At 57.8% G+C, this 19,236-nt stretch overlaps 1 protein-coding gene across 1 annotated transcript; it reads right to left on the bottom strand.

Annotated features, from left to right (window-relative positions):
* Window positions 1-18,090: 18,090 nt before the first annotated feature.
* Window positions 18,091-19,035, bottom strand: LOC142827393 (olfactory receptor 51I1-like). Its single transcript, XM_075922792.1, has one exon. The coding sequence runs from the start codon at window positions 19,033-19,035 to the stop codon at window positions 18,091-18,093; it is 945 nt and encodes a 314-aa protein (XP_075778907.1).
* Between the last annotated feature and the right edge of the window lie 201 nt (window positions 19,036-19,236).

Raw genomic sequence — 19,236 nt, 5'->3', positions numbered from 1 at the left:
TGGTGGAATGAGGACAATCAATCGGATATAGTCGTACCAGGGAACAAAATGTATCACAACATGTCATGCTGGTGAGGGTGTGGCACTAGACATGAAAGAAAATGTAGAATCAAATGAAGTAGAAATCTTAAATGAACTAGAATGGAGAGAGGTAACTAGTGGTGTCCCCGAAGAGTCCGTACTGCGACTCATCCTATTCAACCTATTTATAAATAATCTGAAGAAAGGGGAAAACAGCGAGGTGACAAAATTGGCAGAGGATACCAAACTGCTCAAGTTAGTTAAGACCAAAGCAGACTGCAAAGAGCTTCAAAAAGATCTCACCAAACTAAGTGACTGGTCAACAAAATGGCAAATGAATTTTAATGAGGAGAAATGCAAAGTAACACACTTTTGAATGTATACTATACATACAAAATAATGGGGACTAATTTAGCTACAATTACTCAAGAGAGAGACTTGAAGTCATTGTGGATAGTTCTCTGAAACCATCCGCTTAATATGCAGAAGCATTCAAAAAAGCAAACACAATGTTAGGAATGATTAAGAAAAAAAGAGAAAATAAGACAGAGAATATATTGTTGACTCCATCAAAAAATCCACGGTGCCTCCGCATCTTGAATACTACGCACAGACGTAGTCGCCGCATCTCAAAAAGATATATTAGCACTGGAACATGTCCAGAAAAAGGAAACGGTTCCCATATGAAGAGCGATTAAAAAGCCTGGGACTGTTCCACTTTGAAAAGAGGAGACTAAGGGGGATATGATAGAGGTCTAGAAAATCACGACTGCTGTGGAACAAGTGAATAAGGAAAAGTTAGATACTTGTTCCCACCATATAAGAGCTAGGAGTCACCAAATGAAAGGAACAGATGGTAGGTTTAAATCATAGAAATGGATGTTTTGGAGGTTAGGCCCATCAGAGGTTGTTAGCCAGGACGGGTAGGAACGGTGGCCCTAGCCTCTGTTTGTCTGGGGCTAGAAATGGGTGACAGGAGAGGGATCCCTTGATGGTTCCCTGTTCTGTTCACTCCCTCGGGGCACCTGGCGCTGGCCACTGGGGGCAGACAGGACACTGGACTAGATGGAACTTTGGTCTGAGCCAGTCTGGCCGCTCTTGTGTTCAATTGCCTGATTGCTCAGCCTTGTGTTATTCTTAATCACCTGCCTCCCTCTTTTATAATAAACTCCCTGCCCCAAAGGCAAAGCTGCAACAGCTCAAACTCTGTTGGATTCGATCATCAGGTCATGGGCTTTGAGTAGATCTCAAGTGGGAAATCCAGGGCTTTAATCTTTCAAGGGGGGGCTGCTGCCCTCTGCCCTCTGCCTCCATCCCCCCATAAGTGGCACCCTTGGCGGGGAGCTAGTCTGTGTCTGCGAGTGCTGGCAGAGGATGAACCCCACTCCTATGGGCATCCCGAGGGAGCCAGAGTGAAGCCGGGGGAGAAGCCAGCGGCAGAAGGTGAGCGATTGGAAGGAAGAAGCAGGTGGGGAAATGTGCTGGCCTGTGTGTCTGTTCCCCGGGCACTCCTGGGTTTTATTGCCCCTTGCAGCAGGGTGTGAGCATGTGACTCTTTGAGTGTGTGAGTGACTCTGTGTGTGTGTGTGTGTGTGTGTGTTAGTGTTTGTGTGTATGTGTGTGAGTGTGTTGATCCCTGGATGTTTCTCTACTTGTGTCTCTATCAACAGAAATGACTGAATGTGTGTGAGAGAGTTAGGGTTAGGGTATGTGTGTCTGTGTGTGTGTGTGTCTGTCTGAGTGTAACATGCTGAGATGTTCGTGGTGAGGGGAGGGGAGGCGCAGTCGGGGGGGCAGGCTGAGGTGCCGGGCTGAGGGGTAACAGGGAACACCAGGGAGAACAATGAGAGCTGGATGAGATTTTCCACTTCTGCCAAGGCCTGGTGCTCCCAGAGCCACCCACCTCCTGCACCAACCAACCCCAAAACACTGGCCAGCGGCAATTGGACAAATATCCAGCACACAACAGAGCTGAGGGACGTGGACTCTCACACAGAGCAGAGGAGATCTGGGCCTGTAAAGACTCATGTAAAAAAGTCCACCCATGCCCCTTCCCCAGCTGCCTGGTTTCCTGCCTGGGGGTGACGGGGCTTTGCTGGGCACCCGGCGTTTGGGCTCCTCTGCCCTGAGGGGACTTGCCTGGAACTGACTGACCAGCGAGGGGCAGAATTTGCCCAGCACAGACGAGAAAAGGAAACGTTTGACGCTTTGTGGGGCTGGTCTCTGCCTGGAGTCTCCCCACAGAGGGGTCAGAGAATCACCCCCCGTCTCTCCGCGCAGCCGACTCACCGGGTGGGCAGGACAATGATCTTCAGTGGAAGGAACAAGCCCCCGGCCCCGGCTGCCTGGAGCGCAGGCTGCAGCCTGCCAGGCACCGGGAGTATTTATCCAGCATCCTGGCAGCAGCGCCGGGGACTCCCCCCGCCCCTGGGACACAGGCGGAGGCTGAGGTGTGACCAGGGGCTAATCAGGCACAGACGCCTCGTACAGCAGCAAGAGCTAATTGCCCCCGGCCTGGAGCCTGCCCAGGGACAGAGGCCCGGCCGGCGTGAATCAGACCCAGGGTCCATCTAGCCCAGGATCCGTCATCTGCCAGGGGCCAGGGCCAGGCGCCTCCCTGCCGGCTGGGTCCCTGCCAAGCACGGCCAGAATCCAGGCTCTGCTCACCCTGCCTGGCTCGGTGTTTTCTTCACTTGACTGGCGTGTGGAGAGTCTAAATGTCGGTCGTTGCCCAGCCTGCTGGGAAGGGCGCTGACCCCAGGGCTGTAACCCAGCTGGGAACCCATCCCCAGACCCCCCCACTGTACAATCTCCTGCCGGGCCCACACAGGAGGGCCTGTGAGCTGCCGCTGCGGTTGGGCACCTCACCCCCAGAAGCTAGACGTGGGGACACCAGCCTCTCCTCTCTCTCTGCAGGGCGCTGAGCTCTCAGGGCTGTAAACCCCCCGTGGGGCAGACATGGGGGGAAAGCAGGGCCCCTAAAAACACAACCCACAAGAGCTAAGATCCCTTCTGTGCTGTGGGGAGCAGAGAAGGCCAGGAAGGGGAGGAGACGCCCTTTCCCTCCAGCCCCACACGTCCTCAGGGTGGGTGGGGAGTTTCTCTGACTCCAGTCCCGGCCTCTGTCACTTGTGGGCCAGTGATTGTTGCCAGGCTGTTTATGACTCCACTCACAACCCATCACCGGGCTGCCCTGACACCACCCCCAGGGTCTGGGAGAGGTGGGCCCCAGGATTTGGCTGCCCCCGTCTTCCTTTCCTGCTGCATAATCTTGGACAGCCCCTGGCTTCTCAAAAACCTTGCGGGCCATCGTGTGAAAGTGTTTCTACTTTGTCGCACTGTGATCTCAGAGCGGGGCGTTTTAGGGCACAGAAATAGCTTACAAGTGTAAGCGGGGTCAGGGTAAACTCTACCCTGACATCTGGTGGTGAACTGTGGCAAGTGGTGCAAAGAGACTTCAGGGGCTGATTGCAATTTGCATAGACACACCTACCCTGTCTAATAGTGATAGAAATGTAGCCGTGTTAGTCTGGGGGAGCTGAAGCAAAATGCACGACTATGTAGCACTTTCAAGACTAACAAGATGGTTTATTAGATGATGAGCTTTCGTGGGCCAGACCCACTTCCTCAGATCAAATAGTGGAAGAAAATTGTCACAACCATAGATACCAAAGGATACAATTAAAAAAATGAACACATATGAAAAGGACGAATCACATTTCAGAACAGAAGGGGGATGTGGGGTGGGGAGGAAGGAGGGTAAGTGTTTGTGAGTTAATGATATTAGAGGTGGGGAAAGGTAGATGTCTGAGTTAATAGTATTAGAGGTGATAATTGGGGAAGCTATCTTGGTAATGGGTAAGGTAGTTGGGGTCTTTGTTCAATCCCCCCCCCCGGAGAGTGTCGAATTTTAACATGAATGACAGTTCAGAGGATTCCCTTTCAAGTGCAGATGTAAAAGGTCTTTGTAGCAGAATGCAGGTGGTTAAGTCATTGAGAGAGTGTCCTTTCTGGTTAAAATGGCAAGAAATAGTTTTTTCTTTGTGATCTTGTCTGATACCTGTTTTGTGGGCATTAATCCTTTGGCGAAGTGTCTGAGACGTTTGTCCAATGTACGTAGCAGATGGACACTTTCGGCACATGATAGCATAGATTATATTTCTGGATGCGCAGGAATATGTGTTCTTGATCTTATAACTCACTTGGGGTATGTCTACACTACAAAGTTAATTCGAACTAGCGGAGCACTTAGTTTGAACTAGGAAAACCTCATTTTACGAGGACTAAGCCTAGTTCGAACTTACTAGTTCGAATTAAGGGCTGTGTAGCCCCTTAATTCGAACTAGTGGGAGGCTAGCCTTCCCCAGCTTGCCCTGGTGGCCACTCTGGGCACCACCAGGGAAACTCTTCTGCTCCCCTCCCGGCCCTGAAGCCCTTAAAAGGACACAGGCTGGCTACGGTGCCCGTGCCAGGTGCAAGCCTGCCAGCACCCAGCCAGCAGACCCTGCACCTGGCACGCCATGAGCCAGCCACCCGATGCCCCCCAGCCCTCCACCTCTTCCAGGGACCAGGCTGTGGTTCTCGGGAGCCTGGCCAGGACCGCAAGAGGCAGGCACCCGCCTGGTCTAGTGCGGACATCGTGGCCCTCGTCCACGATCTCCGCACTAGGCACAGGAAAGTGGCCGTCTAGAGAAGGAGAGCTGCCAGCCTGGCCACCCAGGAGCAGGTTTGCATGAAAATCAGGGTGGTCGAGTGAGACCCCCGACCCTGAGCCCTGAGCTTACAATGGCCGTCCTGGGTCAGACCAAAGGTCCATCTAGCCCAGTAGCCTGTCTGCCGACAGCAGCCAACCCTAGGTACCCTGGAGGGGATGGACCAAAGACAGTGACCAAGCCATTTGTCTCGTGCCATCCCTCTCCAGCCTTCCACAAACCTTGGGCAGGGACACCACTCCTACCCCTGGCTAATAGCACTCCATGGACCCAACCTCCATCACTTTATCTAACTTCTCTTTAAACTCTGTTCTAGTTCTAGCCTTCACCGCCTCCTGCAGCAAGGAGTTCCACAGGTTGACTATTTGCTTTGTGAAGAACAACTTTCTGTTACTAGTTTGAAGCCTGCTACCCATTCCTTTCCTTTGGTGTCCTCTAGTCCTTCTTTATGGGAACTAATGGAGAACTTTTCTTTATGCACCCTCTCCACACTACTCTTGCTTTTACAGACCTCTATCCTGTCCCCCCTCCGTCTCTTCTCCTCTAAGCTGAAAAGTCCCAGTCTCTTTAGCCTCTCTTCATATGGGACCTGTTCCAAACCCCTGATCATTTTAGTTGCCCTCCCCTCTCCCAGCCTCTCTCTTCCCCTCTCCCACCTCCTTTTCCCAGTCTCCCCCAGTTTTGTTCAATAAAGACAGATTCCATTTTGGGAGACACGTTATCTTTATTTTGTACATCAATAAGAAGGGGGGCTAGGGAGGGGTAAGTGGAAGGAGGTGAGGGAGGAATGGGGTACGAGCCCCCGATGGGGAGGACTGGGCTGGCTCTGCGGGCTTCTTGGGGTGGAAGTTCTCCTGCAGCCCCTCCATTGCCCTCTCCTCCCGGATGGCAGCCTGCGGTAAGTGCAGCCGGGCTGATGGCCGAGTGCTGTGATGTGCCCAGTGCGGGTACTCCGGGCACTCCAAGCCAGGACTGCTTTGCAAGCGGGGCACCCCTGAGAACTGTCTGTCCGGGGTGGGGGTCGGGACCCTTTAAGCACAGCCCTCGGCTAGCCTGAGACAGCAGCTCCACGCTCTAAGTCCTCAGCTGATGCCCTGCTGGCACTGCTTCCGGCCATCCCTAACCTCTGTTCAGGGTCCACTCTGTGTGGACATGCTAGTTCAAATTAGCAAAACGCTAATTTGAACTAGTTTTTAAGTCTGGCTGCGCTAATTCGAATTAGCTTAGTTCGAATTAACTAATTCGAACTAAGTTAGTTTGAATTAGCGCTGTAGTGTAGACATACCCTTGGTTAGGTCCAATAATGGTATCAGAGGAGTGAATGTGTGGACAAAGCTGGCAACGGGGTTTGTTGCAAGGGAAGGTACCAGGGTTGGTATTAGTGTGGTATGTCCTGTGGTTGTTGGTAAGAATCATCTTGAGGTTAGGTGGTTGTGTATAGGAGACTATGGGTCTGTCTCCCTGAGCCTCTTGGAGTTTAGTATCCTGTTCCAGTATAGGCTGTAATTTATTGATAATGTGTTGGACAGGTTTAAGTTGGGGGTTGTAGGTGATGACAAGTGGTGTTCTATTGTTGGGTTTTTTGGGTCTGTCTTGAAGTAGATGGTTTCTAGGTATTCATTTGGCTCTTTCAATTTGCTTTTTTATTTTTCCGGGTGGGTAGTTGAGGTTTATAAATGCTTGGTAGAGATCCTGAAGTTTCTGGTCTCTGTCGGTGGGATTAGAGCAGATGCGGTTGTATCGAACGGCTTGGCTATAGATGATGGATCGTATGGTGTGTGCTGGATGGGAGCTGGAAGCATGTAGGTAACTGTATGAGTCAGTGGGTTTTCTGTAGAGGGTGGTGTCTAATTTTCCATTGCTGATTTGTACTGTGGTGTCCAGGAATTGGATCTCTCGTGTAGAATGGTCCAGGCTGAGATTGATGGTGGGGTGTAGGTTGTTGAAATCTCTGTGGAATGTCTCCAGTGTTTCTTGGCCATGCGTCCAAATCATAAAGATGTCATCGATGTAGCGTAAGTAGAGAAAGAGTAAAAGGGGACAGGAGTTGAGGAAACGTTGTTCTAGGTCAGCCATAAAGATATTAGCATACTGTGGGGACATGCGTGTACCCATGGCTGTGCCGCTGATCTGGAGGTATAAGTTGTTCTCAAACTGGAAATAATTGTGGGTGAGAACAAAGTTACATAGGTCTGCTGTCAGCTTGGCAGTAGTGTCCTCTGGGATAGTGTTTCTAATTGCTTGTAATCCGTCTTCATGTGGGATGTTGGTGTATAGAGCTTCTTCATACATGCTGGCAAGGATGGTGTTATTGGGGAGGTTATCGATGTTTTGTAGTTTCCTTAGGAAGTCAGTAGTGTCTTGGAGATAGCTGGGGGTGTTGGTTGCGTAGGGTTTGAGGAGAGAGTCTACATAGCTGGATAGACCAGTAGTGAGTGTGCCAATACCAGAGATGATGGGGCGTCCGGGGAGTCCAGGTTTATGGATCTTGGGAAGCAGAAAGAACAATCCTGGTCGGGGGTCAGAAGGTGATTCTGTGAGGATTTGTTCCCGAGTAGCTGTAGGGAGGCTTTTAAGGAGACAGTGTAGTTTCCTTTGGTATTCCAAGGTGGGATCAGAGGAGAGAGGTTTGTAAAATGTGGTGTTGGAGAGTTGTCTGGTTGCTTCCTGGTTATAATCGGCCTTATTCATAATGAGCACAGCACCCCCTTTGTCAGCTGGTTTGATTACAATGTCCAGGTTGTTTTTGAGACTCTGGATGGCATGGTGTTCAGCGCGGCTGAGATTGTGTGTCGCTTGTTAGCTCACAGACATTTACCATCTCCCGCCCCCCCCCCGCATCCCCCTTCTGTTCTGAAATGTGATTTGTCCTTTTCATATGTGTTCATTTTTTTTTAATTGTATCCTTTGGTATATATGGTTGTGACTATTTTCTTCCATTATTTGATCTGAGGAAATGGGTCTGGCCCACGAAAGCTCATCATCTAATAAACCCTCTTGTTCGTCTTTAAAGTGCTACACAGTCCTGTTTTTTGTTCCACCCTGTCTAGTGTGTGCTCACAGCAGCCCAAATGGTCACTTTGGCCACTGTGGGAGCCCCAGTCTCTCTGTTATTGAGGCAGGGGGGATAAAAGTGTTGTTACCCTGATCGTGCGAATCAAGGACAATGGACTGGTGGAACTGTTTACGACAGAGGGATTCGCCATAAACTAAGTAGCACTCGCTAGACAAGGGGCCTGGGTTCCAAACCCCGTCAAATTGAGAGAGGCTGGGGACAGGTCTTTGTACCTGGTGGTGGGGCCCTGTATGAGAGCCTGGACAACACTGACTGCACCCCCGCCTCTCTCCACTGTGGAATAGCAGAACTAATTTGGATTCTGTTAGGAGTCTAGTTGTGAGCTGCGGAGTTAGCTTCACTGTGGGCCAGTGGAGCACTAGTGCTGAGGCTCCTCTGTTATGAGCTGAAATCGCCGTGTGCTGTGGGGCGCCTGGCGCTGGGCTGCGGGCGAGCTGAAATCGCCGTGCGCTGCGGGGCGCCTGGCGCCGGGCTGCGGGCGAGCTGAAATCGCCGTGCGCTGCGGGGCGCCTGGCGCCGGGCTGCGGGCGAGCTGAAATCGCCGTGCGCTGCGGGGCGCCTGGCGCCGGGCTGCGGGCGAGCTGAAATCGCCGTGCGCTGCGGGGCGCCTGGCGCCGGGCTGCGGGCGAGCTGAAATCGCCGTGCGCTGCGGGGCGCCTGGCGCCGGGCTGCGGGCGAGCTGAAATCGCCGTGTGCTGCGGGGCGCCTGGCGCCGGGCTGCGGGCGAGCTGAAATCGCCGTGTGCTGCGGGGCGCCTGGTGCTGGGCTGCGGGCGAGCTGAAATCGCCGTGTGCTGCGGGGCGCCTGGTGCTGGGCTGCGGGCGAGCTGAAATCGCCGTGTGCTGCGGGGCGCCTGGCGCCGGGCTGCGGGCGAGCTGAAATCGCCGTGTGCTGCGGAGCGCCTGGCGCTGGGCTGCGGGCGAGCTGAAATCGCCGTGTGCTGCGGGGCGCCTGGCGCTGGGCTGCGGGCGAGCTGAAATCGCCGTGTGCTGCGGGGCGCCTGGCGCTGGGCTGCGGGCGAGCTGAAATCACCGTGTGCTGCGGGGCGCCTGGCGCTGGGCTGCGGGCGAGCTGAAATCGCCGTGTGCTGCGGGGCGCCTGGCGCCGGGCTGCGGGCGAGCTGAAATCGCCGTGTGCTGCGGGGCGCCTGGCGCTGGGCTGCGGGCGAGCTGAAATCGCCGTGTGCTGCGGGGCGCCTGGCGCTGGGCTGCGGGCGAGCTGAAATCGCCGTGTGCTGCGGGGCGCCTGGCGCTGGGCTGCGGGCGAGCTGAAATCGCCGTGTGCTGCGGGGCGCCTGGCGCTGGGCTGCGGGCGAGCTGAAATCACCGTGTGCTGCGGGGCGCCTGGCGCTGGGCTGCGGGCGAGCTGAAATCGCCGTGCGCTGCGGGGCGCCTGGCGCTGGGCTGCGGGCGAGCTGAAATCGCCGTGTGCTGCGGGGCGCCTGGCGCTGGGCTGCGGGCGAGCTGAAATCCCCGTGTGCTGTGGGGCGCCTGGCGCTGGGCTGCGGGCGAGCTGAAATCACCGTGTGCTGCGGGGCGCCTGGCGCTGGGCTGCGGGCGAGCTGAAATCACCGTGTGCTGCGGGGCGCCTGGCGCTGGGCTGCGGGGAGCTGAAATCACCGTGTGCTGCGGGGCGCCTGGCGCTGGGCTGCGGGGAGCTGAAATCCCCGTGTGCTGCGGGGCGCCTGGCGCTGGGCTGCGGGCGAGCTGAAATCACCGTGTGCTGCGGGGCGCCTGGCGCTGGGCTGCGGGCGAGCTGAAATCGCCGTGTGCTGCGGGGCGCCTGGCGCCGGGCTGCGGGCGAGCTGAAATCGCCGTGTGCTGCGGGGCGCCTGGCGCTGGGCTGCGGGCGAGCTGAAATCGCCGTGTGCTGCGGGGCGCCTGGCGCTGGGCTGCGGGCGAGCTGAAATCGCCGTGTGCTGTGGGGCGCCTGGCGCTGGGCTGCGGGCGAGCTGAAATCCCCGTGTGCTGCGGGGCGCCTGGCGCTGGGCTGCGGGCGAGCTGAAATCACCGTGTGCTGCGGGGCGCCTGGCGCTGGGCTGCGGGCGAGCTGAAATCACCGTGTGCTGCGGGGCGCCTGGCGCTGGGCTGCGGACGAGCTGAAATCGCCGTGTGCTGCGGGGCGCCTGGCGCTGGGCTGCGGGCGAGCTGAAATCGCCGTGTGCTGCGGGGCGCCTGGCGCTGGGCTGCGGGCGAGCTGAAATCGCCGTGTGCTGCGGGGCGCCTGGCGCCGGGCTGCGGGCGAGCTGAAATCGCCGTGTGCTGCGGGGCGCCTGGCGCCGGGCTGCGGGCGAGCTGAAATCACCGTGTGCTGCGGGGCGCCTGGCGCCGGGCTGCGGGCGAGCTGAAATCACCGTGTGCTGTGGGGCGCCTGGCGCTGGGCTGCGGGCGAGCTGAAATCACCGTGTGCTGTGGGGCGCCTGGCGCTGGGCTGCGGGCGAGCTGAAATCACCGTGTGCTGCGGGGCGCCTGGCGCTGGGCTGCGGGCGAGCTGAAATCCCCGTGTGCTGCGGGGCGCCTGGCGCTGGGCTGCGGGCGAGCTGAAATCGCCGTGTGCTGCGGGGCGTCTGGCGCTGGGCTGCGGGCGAGCTGAAATCGCCGTGTGCTGCGGGGCGTCTGGCGCTGGGCTGCGGGCGAGCTGAAATCGCCGTGTGCTGCGGGGCGCCTGGCGCTGGGCTGCGGGCGAGCTGAAATCGCCGTGTGCTGCGGGGCGCCTGGCGCTGGGCTGCGGGGAGCTGAAATCGCCGTGTGCTGCGGGGCGCCTGGCGCCGGGCTGCGGGCGAGCTGAAATCCCCGTGTGCTGCGGGGCGCCTGGCGCTGGGCTGCGGGCGAGCTGAAATCACCGTGTGCTGCGGGGCGCCTGGCGCTGGGCTGCGGACGAGCTGAAATCACCGTGTGCTGCGGGGCGCCTGGCGCTGGGCTGCGGGCGAGCTGAAATCACCGTGTGCTGCGGGGCGCCTGGCGCTGGGCTGCGGGCGAGCTGAAATCACCGTGTGCTGCGGGGCGCCTGGCGCTGGGCTGCGGGCGAGCTGAAATCCCCGTGTGCTGCGGGGCGCCTGGCGCTGGGCTGCGGGCGTGCTGAAATCACCGTGTGCTGCGGGGCGCCTGGCGCTGGGCTGCGGGCGAGCTGAAATCACCGTGTGCTGCGGGGCGCCTGGCGCTGGGCTGCGGACGAGCTGAAATCACCGTGCGCTGCGGGGCGCCTGGCGCTGGGCTGCGGGCGAGCTGAAATCACCGTGCGCTGCGGGGCGCCTGGCGCTGGGCTGCGGGCGAGCTGAAATCACCGTGCGCTGCGGGGCGCCTGGCGCTGGGCTGCGGGCGAGCTGAAATCACCGTGCGCTGCGGGGCGCCTGGCGCTGGGCTGCGGGCGAGCTGAAATCGCCGTGTGCTGCGGGGCGCCTGGCGCTGGGCTGCGGGCGAGCTGAAATCACCGTGTGCTGCGGGGCGCCTGGCGCTGGGCTGCGGGCGAGCTGAAATCGCCGTGTGCTGCGGGGCGCCTGGCGCTGGGCTGCGGGCGAGCTGAAATCACCGTGTGCTGCGGGGCACCTGGCGCTGGGCTGCGGGCGAGCTGAAATCACCGTGTGCTGCGGGGCGCCTGGCGCTCGGCTGCGGGCGAGCTGAAATCGCCGTGTGCTGCGGGGCGCCTGGCGCTGGGCTGCGGGCGAGCTGAAATCACCGTGTGCTGCGGGGCGCCTGGCGCTCGGCTGCGGGCGAGCTGAAATCACCGTGTGCTGCGGGGCGCCTGGCGCTGGGCTGCGGGCGAGCTGAAATCACCGTGTGCTGCGGGGCGCCTGGCGCTGGGCTGCGGGCGAGCTGAAATCACCGTGTGCTGCGGGGCGCCTGGCGCTGGGCTGCGGGCGAGCTGAAATCACCGTGTGCTGCGGGGCGCCTGGCGCTGGGCTGCGGGCGAGCTGAAATCACCGTGTGCTGCGGGGCGCCTGGCGCTCGGCTGCGGGCGAGCTGAAATCACCGTGTGCTGCGGGGCGCCTGGCGCTGGGCTGCGGGCGAGCTGAAATCACCGTGCGCTGCGGGGCGCCTGGCGCTCGGCTGCGGGCGAGCTGAAATCCCCGTGTGCTGCGGGGCGCCTGGCGCTGGGCTGCGGGCGAGCTGAAATCACCGTGTGCTGCGGGGCGCCTGGCGCTGGGCTGCGGGCGAGCTGAAATCACCGTGTGCTGCGGGGCGCCTGGCGCTGGGCTGCGGGCGAGCTGAAATCGCCGTGTGCTGCGGGGCGCCTGGCGCTGGGCTGCGGGCGAGCTGAAATCACCGTGTGCTGCGGGGCGCCTGGCGCTCGGCTGCGGGCGAGCTGAAATCACCGTGTGCTGCGGGGCGCCTGGCGCTCGGCTGCGGGCGAGCTGAAATCGCCGTGTGCTGCGGGGCGCCTGGCGCTGGGCTGCGGGCGAGCTGAAATCACCGTGTGCTGCGGGGCGCCTGGCGCTGGGCTGCGGACGAGCTGAAATCTCCGTGTGCTGCGGGGCGCCTGGCCCTGGGCTGCGGGCGAGCTGAAATCGCCGTGTGCTGCGGGGCGCCTGGCGCTGGGCTGCGGGCGAGCTGAAATCACCGTGTGCTGCGGGGCGCCTGGCGCTGGGCTGCGGGCGAGCTGAAATCACCGTGTGCTGCGGGGCGCCTGGCGCTGGGCTGCGGGCGAGCTGAAATCACCGTGTGCTGCGGGGCGCCTGGCGCTCGGCTGCGGACGAGCTGAAATCACCGTGTGCTGCGGGGCGCCTGGCGCTGGGCTGCGGACGAGCTGAAATCACCGTGTGCTGCGGGGCGCCTGGCGCTGGGCTGCGGACGAGCTGAAATCGCCGTGTGCTGCGGGGCGCCTGGCGCTGGGCTGCGGGCGAGCTGAAATCGCCGTGTGCTGCGGGGCGCCTGGCGCTGGGCTGCGGGCGAGCTGAAATCGCCGTGTGCTGCGGGGCGCCTGGCGCTGGGCTGCGGGCGAGCTGAAATCGCCGTGTGCTGCGGGGCGCCTGGCGCTGGGCTGCGGGCGAGCTGAAATCACCGTGTGCTGTGGGGCGCCTGGCGCTGGGCTGCGGGCGAGCTGAAATCACCGTGTGCTGTGGGGCGCCTGGTGCTAAGCTGCTGGGCTACAAGCAGAGCAGCTTGCAAGGGACAACCAGCAAGCACAGGCGGACAGCAGAGCGGTTTGCCAGGACGACTGGTGGGTGCAGGCGGACAGCAGAGCAGCTGGCGGGGACGACCTGCGGGTCCGGGCAGAAAGCAGAGCGGTTTGCCGGGACGACCGGTGGGTGCAGGCGGACAGCAGAGCAGCTGGCGGGGACGACCTGCGGGTGCGGGCAGACAGCAGAGCGGCTGGCGGGGACGACCTGCGGGTGCGGGCAGACAGCAGAGCGGCTGACTGGGACGACCTGCGGGTGCGGGTGGACAGCAGAGCGGCTGGCGGGGACGACCTGCGGGTGTGGGTGGACAGCAGAGCGGCTGGCGGGGACGACCTGCGGGTGTGGGTGGACAGCAGAGCGGCTGGCGGGGACGACCTGCGGTTGGTAGGAGCGGCAGCCGACAGCCAGTGGAGCAGCGGCAGGAGCAACCAGCTGGCAGCCGGGGGCATGGACCGAGACAGCTGGCGGAGCCGGACAATGGAGGCAGCTCACTGGACGGCAGGTGGAGTGTGGCGGAGTGACTCGTGTCGACAGCGGCGGCAGAACCCCATGGAGAGGCGGAGCCATCGGCAGACCACGTAAGGTGTATCGATCCCCGCCCCTCCAGGTTGGGATGGTGAAACCCTGATGGGTGAACTTTTGAACCCTGGGGCAGCACTGACCCGGGGCAGAGACTGTGGTGTTGGACTGTGGGTGATTTTTTGGGTTGCTGGACTCAAGAGACTCTTGGGGTGTTGGACTTTTGGGGCTTTGGGGGATTCATGGCTGGGGGGGTGGATCTTTGCTCATGTTTGGGCTGTAAATCCGAGTTGTGGTGTTTTCCCAATTTAATGCTGATGTCGGTTACCTCATGTTATGAAAGGTTTGCTGCTATACTGAGGCTCTGTGCTTGCGAGCGGGGAAGAATTGCCTCTTTGAGGCACCCAGAGGTGTATGTAAGATATCCCAGGTCACTGGGTGGGGGCTCGAGTCGCTGCTGTATTATCTTGTTGGGAGGAGACCCCTAGATACCGAACCCGGCCCTTGCTGCTATTTACTCGGCCTGGCGGAAGGGTTACACAAGGAGAGGCTGAGGGATTTGGGCTTGTTTGTTCTACAGAAGAGAAGAGTGAGGGGGGAATTGATAGTAGCCTGCAACTTCCTGAAGGGGGGTTTCGAAGAGGATGGAGAGAGGCAGAATGAGGAGCAATGGTCTCCAGTTGCAGTGGGGGAGGTCCAGGATAGATATAGCCGGGAAAACTAGTTTACTAGGCGGGTGGGGAAGCCCTGGGATGGGTTCCCTAGGGAGGGGGTGGAATCTCCATCCCTAGAGGTGTTTAAGTCCTGGCTGGACCAAGCCCTGGCTGGGTTGATTTAGGTGGGAGTGGTCCTGCTTTGGGCAGGGGGCTGGACGCGATGACTCCTGAGGTCTCTGCCAGCGCAAGGATCCTATGAGTCTATGATCTCTGATTCTATGAAATGGGTTTATTCATTCGTTTAAAGGAAGAGGTTGGCTCTCAATAAAACTGCAAGCCGAAGAGACGGCTCTAGAAATGTCTCCGTCAACATTTCATCAAAACAGACTCATCTTTGTGGACGGGGCTGGGTCTGGAAATGGCCTTTTTAGGCAACTGTTCAGGAGACCTGTCCCACCCGCTGGCAGGAACAGACTCCCCGAGGAAATTGTGAGCAACAGACAGCACTTGGCAACACTGCCCTGTGCTTCCCACTGCTCTGGCCAGGTTCTCTGTCCAAGCAGCAGCCACATACAATGTCTGTCCCGGGCCCACTCTATTACAGCGTGTTTCTGCCCATCTCCTTATTCCTCCAAGCCATTTATCTGCCAGGGAACCTCGATAGCCAGGCACAGGGCAGACAGGTACACAGCCTGGTGGCCTGTCTCTGCTTATTTATCTCTCTGTGACGTGGTGCGCTTTGAGTGCTGCAGCCAACCCATTACAAGGTTTGAGGGAATCTTCTAGGTGCCCATAGGCCCAGACCTATGGGCCTTCCTCCCCTCAGAAATCCAGAAAAGGAGCACAGGGGAACAGAAGCAGGAGTTCTTGGTGTCTGGTTAGGGGCACCAGCAATGTCAGCCCCTTCTGGAACTGGCTCTAGATCGAAGCCACGGCTGTCCCAGGATTGCTTACTTCCCGATTGACTGATAGACTTTGATTTCCTTTCACATCGGAGACCAATGGAAAGCTATCAACGCCGACAGAACCTATTACAGCGGGGGGAGAGGCGGGGGGGTTTTGTTGGGTCGGGGAGTCACTAACCCACAGAGGTGTTAGTCAGGGGCCACACAAAATCACTGAATCACAGAATACTAGGACTGGAAGGGACCTCTAGGGGTCATCGAGTCCAGTCCCCTGCCCTCACGGCAGGACCAAGCACCGTCTAGAGTCCCTGATAGATGTCTGTCTAACCAATGATGGAGATTCCACAACCTCCCTGGGCAATTTATTCCAGTGTTTAGCCACCCTGACAGGTAGGAAGTTTTTCTTAATATCCAACCTAAACCTCCCTTGCTGCACGTGTCGTCCTGTCCTCAGAGGCCAAGGAGAACGATTTTTCTCCCTCCTCCCTGTGACCCCCTTTTGGATACCTGAAAACCGCTCTCGTGTCCCCTCTCAGTCATCTCCTTTCCAAACTAAGCCAGTCCAATTCCTTCAGCCTTCCCTCATAGCTCGTGTTCTCTAGACCTTTTGTTGGGGGTCACTGGGCGTGATCCTAGGTAACTCGGGGGAGTGGAAGATCACAAGGATTGATGAAGCACCCCCGCTCTAGGCCCAAGCACCCTTCCCCCCCTTCCGCCCCTTTCCCCTCCCAGACATAACTTTTCTCTAGCTCGCTAACAGCTGGGAACAGCAAGACCTTGAAGTTGCCTAGTTACTATCAGTGGTATAGAAGAAGAATTCAGATGTGTTTCTGTAGAGGGGGAGGAGGAGGAACATGTCCCAGCGTGGGAACCTTGCTACAGTTCACTATATTCCTGCAAGTAAACAACCTGGGTATATAAGGAAGGAAAACTGCTTACGTTGATGTGCTTGATCTGAGGTCTAGTCTCCTGGCACCTATTTGAGCATTCAAATAAACTTTTTTTTGCTTCTCCACACCGGTGCGTTTATTGGAGCGTGCACACCGGGCAACGAACCCAGCTGTTGCCCTCCTCGGGCACTGTGTGCCGGCAACACTTTCATCATTCTTGTTGCTCTTCTCTGAACCTCTCCAATGACTCCACATCTTTCTTGAAATGCGGTGCCCAGAACTGGACACAAGACTCCAATTCTGAGCAATGTGAGAAGCAAAAACCAAAACCAAAAGAACCCCCTGCACCCTCACACAGTTCCACGCAGCACCTTGCGGTGGTACAATGTGCTTTTTAATTTTTTTTAATATAGAATTTTAGTGTGTTTGGTGGGTTTTTTTGCTTTTTGCAGGGAAGGGATTGTGGGGGGGGGCCTTCCCTTCCCTCCCACTCATGCAAGGGACTGCCCCCCACCCCTTCCCTCAGGGCCTGTGTGACTCCTTAACTGTTAAGGGGGCGGCGTGACTCCAGTTTCCTCCCTGCTGAAACGTGGGAAACTTCAGGCCTGGGGGTCAGATGTGGCCCCCCGCTTGCTTGGATCTGGCCTCCTAAGGCTCAGGGGCTCCCCAGCATTCGGAAGCCCATGCTGCCCCCCCAGCCGTCCCACTGAGGGGCTGCAGCTCATAAAATGGACCCACCTGGGCCCCTCCGGGCTCTGCTGTGTGAAGGGGATGTGGGGCGAGCTTTTCTTTTTCTCACGTGGCGACCCTGCCACTGAGGAGTTGGTGTTTGGTTCGTTGGGTTTTTGCTCCTCACTTGTGTGCGCCCCCCGACTCATTTATCTCCGCGTCAGTGGCCCCCAACTCAAAAAAGTTTCCCCACCCCAGCTGTGGCCACCCCTTCCTCCCTAAAGGCACCCCAAGCAGGGAAGGGCTTCCCTTCCCTCCCACTCTGGGAACTGAGCCCCCCCCCCTTATCCTCTGGGCTCGCAGGCCTCCTTATCAGCAAAAGGAGTTTTGCCAGAGGTTGGGAAGCAGCTCCAGCCTTCTCCAGCCTGTTATTTATTTACTAGCCAATTAGCCCAGCATAAGGCGGGATTTTCAGGTCTCTCCTCCATGTCGGTCTTCTCGCCTGAGCCTCCGGTCTCTCGCTCCCTCTCTCTCTCTCCTCCTCCTACTGCCTCCCCCTCTCTCTCAGCTCCCCTCCGCCTCCTGCCTCTCTCTGTCTCTCTCTTTCTCTTCTCCTCCCCTCCTGCCTCTCACTTGGGGGACCGCAGAGCCCAACCAGCCGTTTAGGCTCCACTCTCCCCGTGCTGCACGGGGAACATGGAGCCCAAACAGTCGCTTGCGCCACTTGCTCCCACGCGGCGGCCCGGCTGAGCGGTGCAGAGGTCAGCGGAGCACCACGGCAGAAGGCAAAGGACGTGACTCAGGCAACAGCTCCGCCCAGAGGGAACAGCCAGCATTTCAGCGTTACAGAGTCACAGACATTGGGCTGCTGTTATTTCTTTATATTTATTTTTTTGCTGCTGCCTCAAGCCGCAGGGCTGCAGCATGAGGAGCGTATCCCTCCCACCAGATCTCTTGCGCACCTCATCCACGTGCAGGAGAGGAACGGGAAGTACCCCCCATGCTAGCGCTAGCCTTGTTAGAGCATCAGGCTAAAGCCACCCCTTTTATTCGTGCTGTTGTTAATGTTTGAGTTTGTATGTGTGTCTTCCTCCTCTCTAGATGTTTTTAGCTGGTTATGTCCCTCTGGGGTCTCCTTTTTTACATTGTTATATCTATTTGTATTGCAGGGGTTTTTTTTTGTAAGCCGCCCTGAATATTTTAAATAGAAAGGCCGAGTAAAAAGATGCAAATAAATAAATAAATAATATAAATGCTACAGGAGCGGCTGGGGAGGTTTTTAAAGCGACCCCCGGCGGAATTTCATGGCCGCTGGACTCCTCCGAGGGCCGGATGAAATTGTTTGGTGGGCTGGATTGAAGGTTCCTCATCCCTGCATTATAGGACACTCACCAGACACAGCTTGAATGGTTTGAGTAGGTTTTTTTTGTGGGAAAGTTTTAAATAACTCCTGGAAAGACGTGGTGCTCTGCCATCGAGCAATTTACCACTTGTCAGAGGAAACCATAACGCATACAACTCCCTGTTTACATCACATCTCTAGAGAACAGGCGGAAAATCCCCTTGCGAATCTCCTTTGTTTTCACACTGTAAATGACAGGGTTTAACACAGGGGTGACAAAGAGGTAGAGATAGGACATGAGGATTTGCACAAAATGAGGGACATTTTCCCCAAACCTGCGCATCACCGCAACGGCAACGATTGGGACATAGAAGAGTAGGACGGCACAGATGTGGGAGATGCAGGTGTTCAGGGCCGTGAGGCGCTGCTTGTGGGATGCAATGCTTAAAACTGTCTTCAGAATCTTAATGTAAGAGAGGATGATGAACATGGAGTCAAAACCACAAGTGAAGAGAGTGGCAAACAATCCGTAGATGTTATTGACGGTGGTGTCTCCACACGCCAACCTCATCATGTCCGAGTGCAAGCAGTAGGCGTGGGAGAGGATGTTGCTTTTGCAGACTGGCAGCCGTTTAATCAGGAAGGGGAAAGGGAGATTTGTGCTGGTACCTTTAATCACAGCAGCCAGCCCAATTCCCACGATCCTGGGGTGGGTCAGGATGGCTGCGTAGCGCAGCGGGTTACAGATGGCCACCAAGCGATCGAACGCCATGGCCAGTAAAATCCCCGACTCCACGAAGGTAAAGGAGTGAATGAAAAACATCTGGGCCAGGCAGCCGTCGAAAACGATGGCTGTGAAGTGGAGACAGAAGGTGCCGAGCACGGTGGGCAGGGTTGACAGAGCCATCCCGAGATCGTTGACTGCCAACATGCAAAGGAACAGATACATGGGCTGGTGGAGACTCCGGTCTTTCCAGACAATGCAGAGAACAAGGCAATTCCCCACCACGGCAGTGACGTATAACACAACGAAGGGGACAGCGATCCAGTGGTAAGCCGCCTCCTGGCCTGGGAACCCGGTCAGCTGGTACGTCGCAGGGTGGAAGCTGGTGCTATTGAAACCCACCATGCTGAGCAGTCGCTGTCCCGGCCAGCTCCCAACCCCTGTGTAAATGCAAAATGAACCTGTGAGTTCCCCTGGAGTCAGGGGACAGGGAAGGGACCTGCCGTTCCGCACTGACTTGCCCATCCCAACTCAATGAGCTGTTGATCGGAATCGAGCCGGTAGAGCCGGGCTCTTAGAATGTGTTTTGTTCACTCCCTTCTTGAA

The sequence above is a fragment of the Pelodiscus sinensis genome, chromosome 1, assembly GCF_049634645.1.
Source record: "Pelodiscus sinensis isolate JC-2024 chromosome 1, ASM4963464v1, whole genome shotgun sequence".
NCBI classification, from domain to species: Eukaryota; Metazoa; Chordata; order Testudines; family Trionychidae; genus Pelodiscus; species Pelodiscus sinensis.
This window is presented reverse-complemented; position numbering and strand designations above follow the sequence as displayed.

Bases quoted from the DNA above. Each gene is read 5' to 3' on its own strand.
- LOC142827393 (XM_075922792.1), bottom strand. From the start codon at position 19,035: ATGGTGGGTTTCAATAGCACCAGCTTCCACCCTGCGACGTACCAGCTG.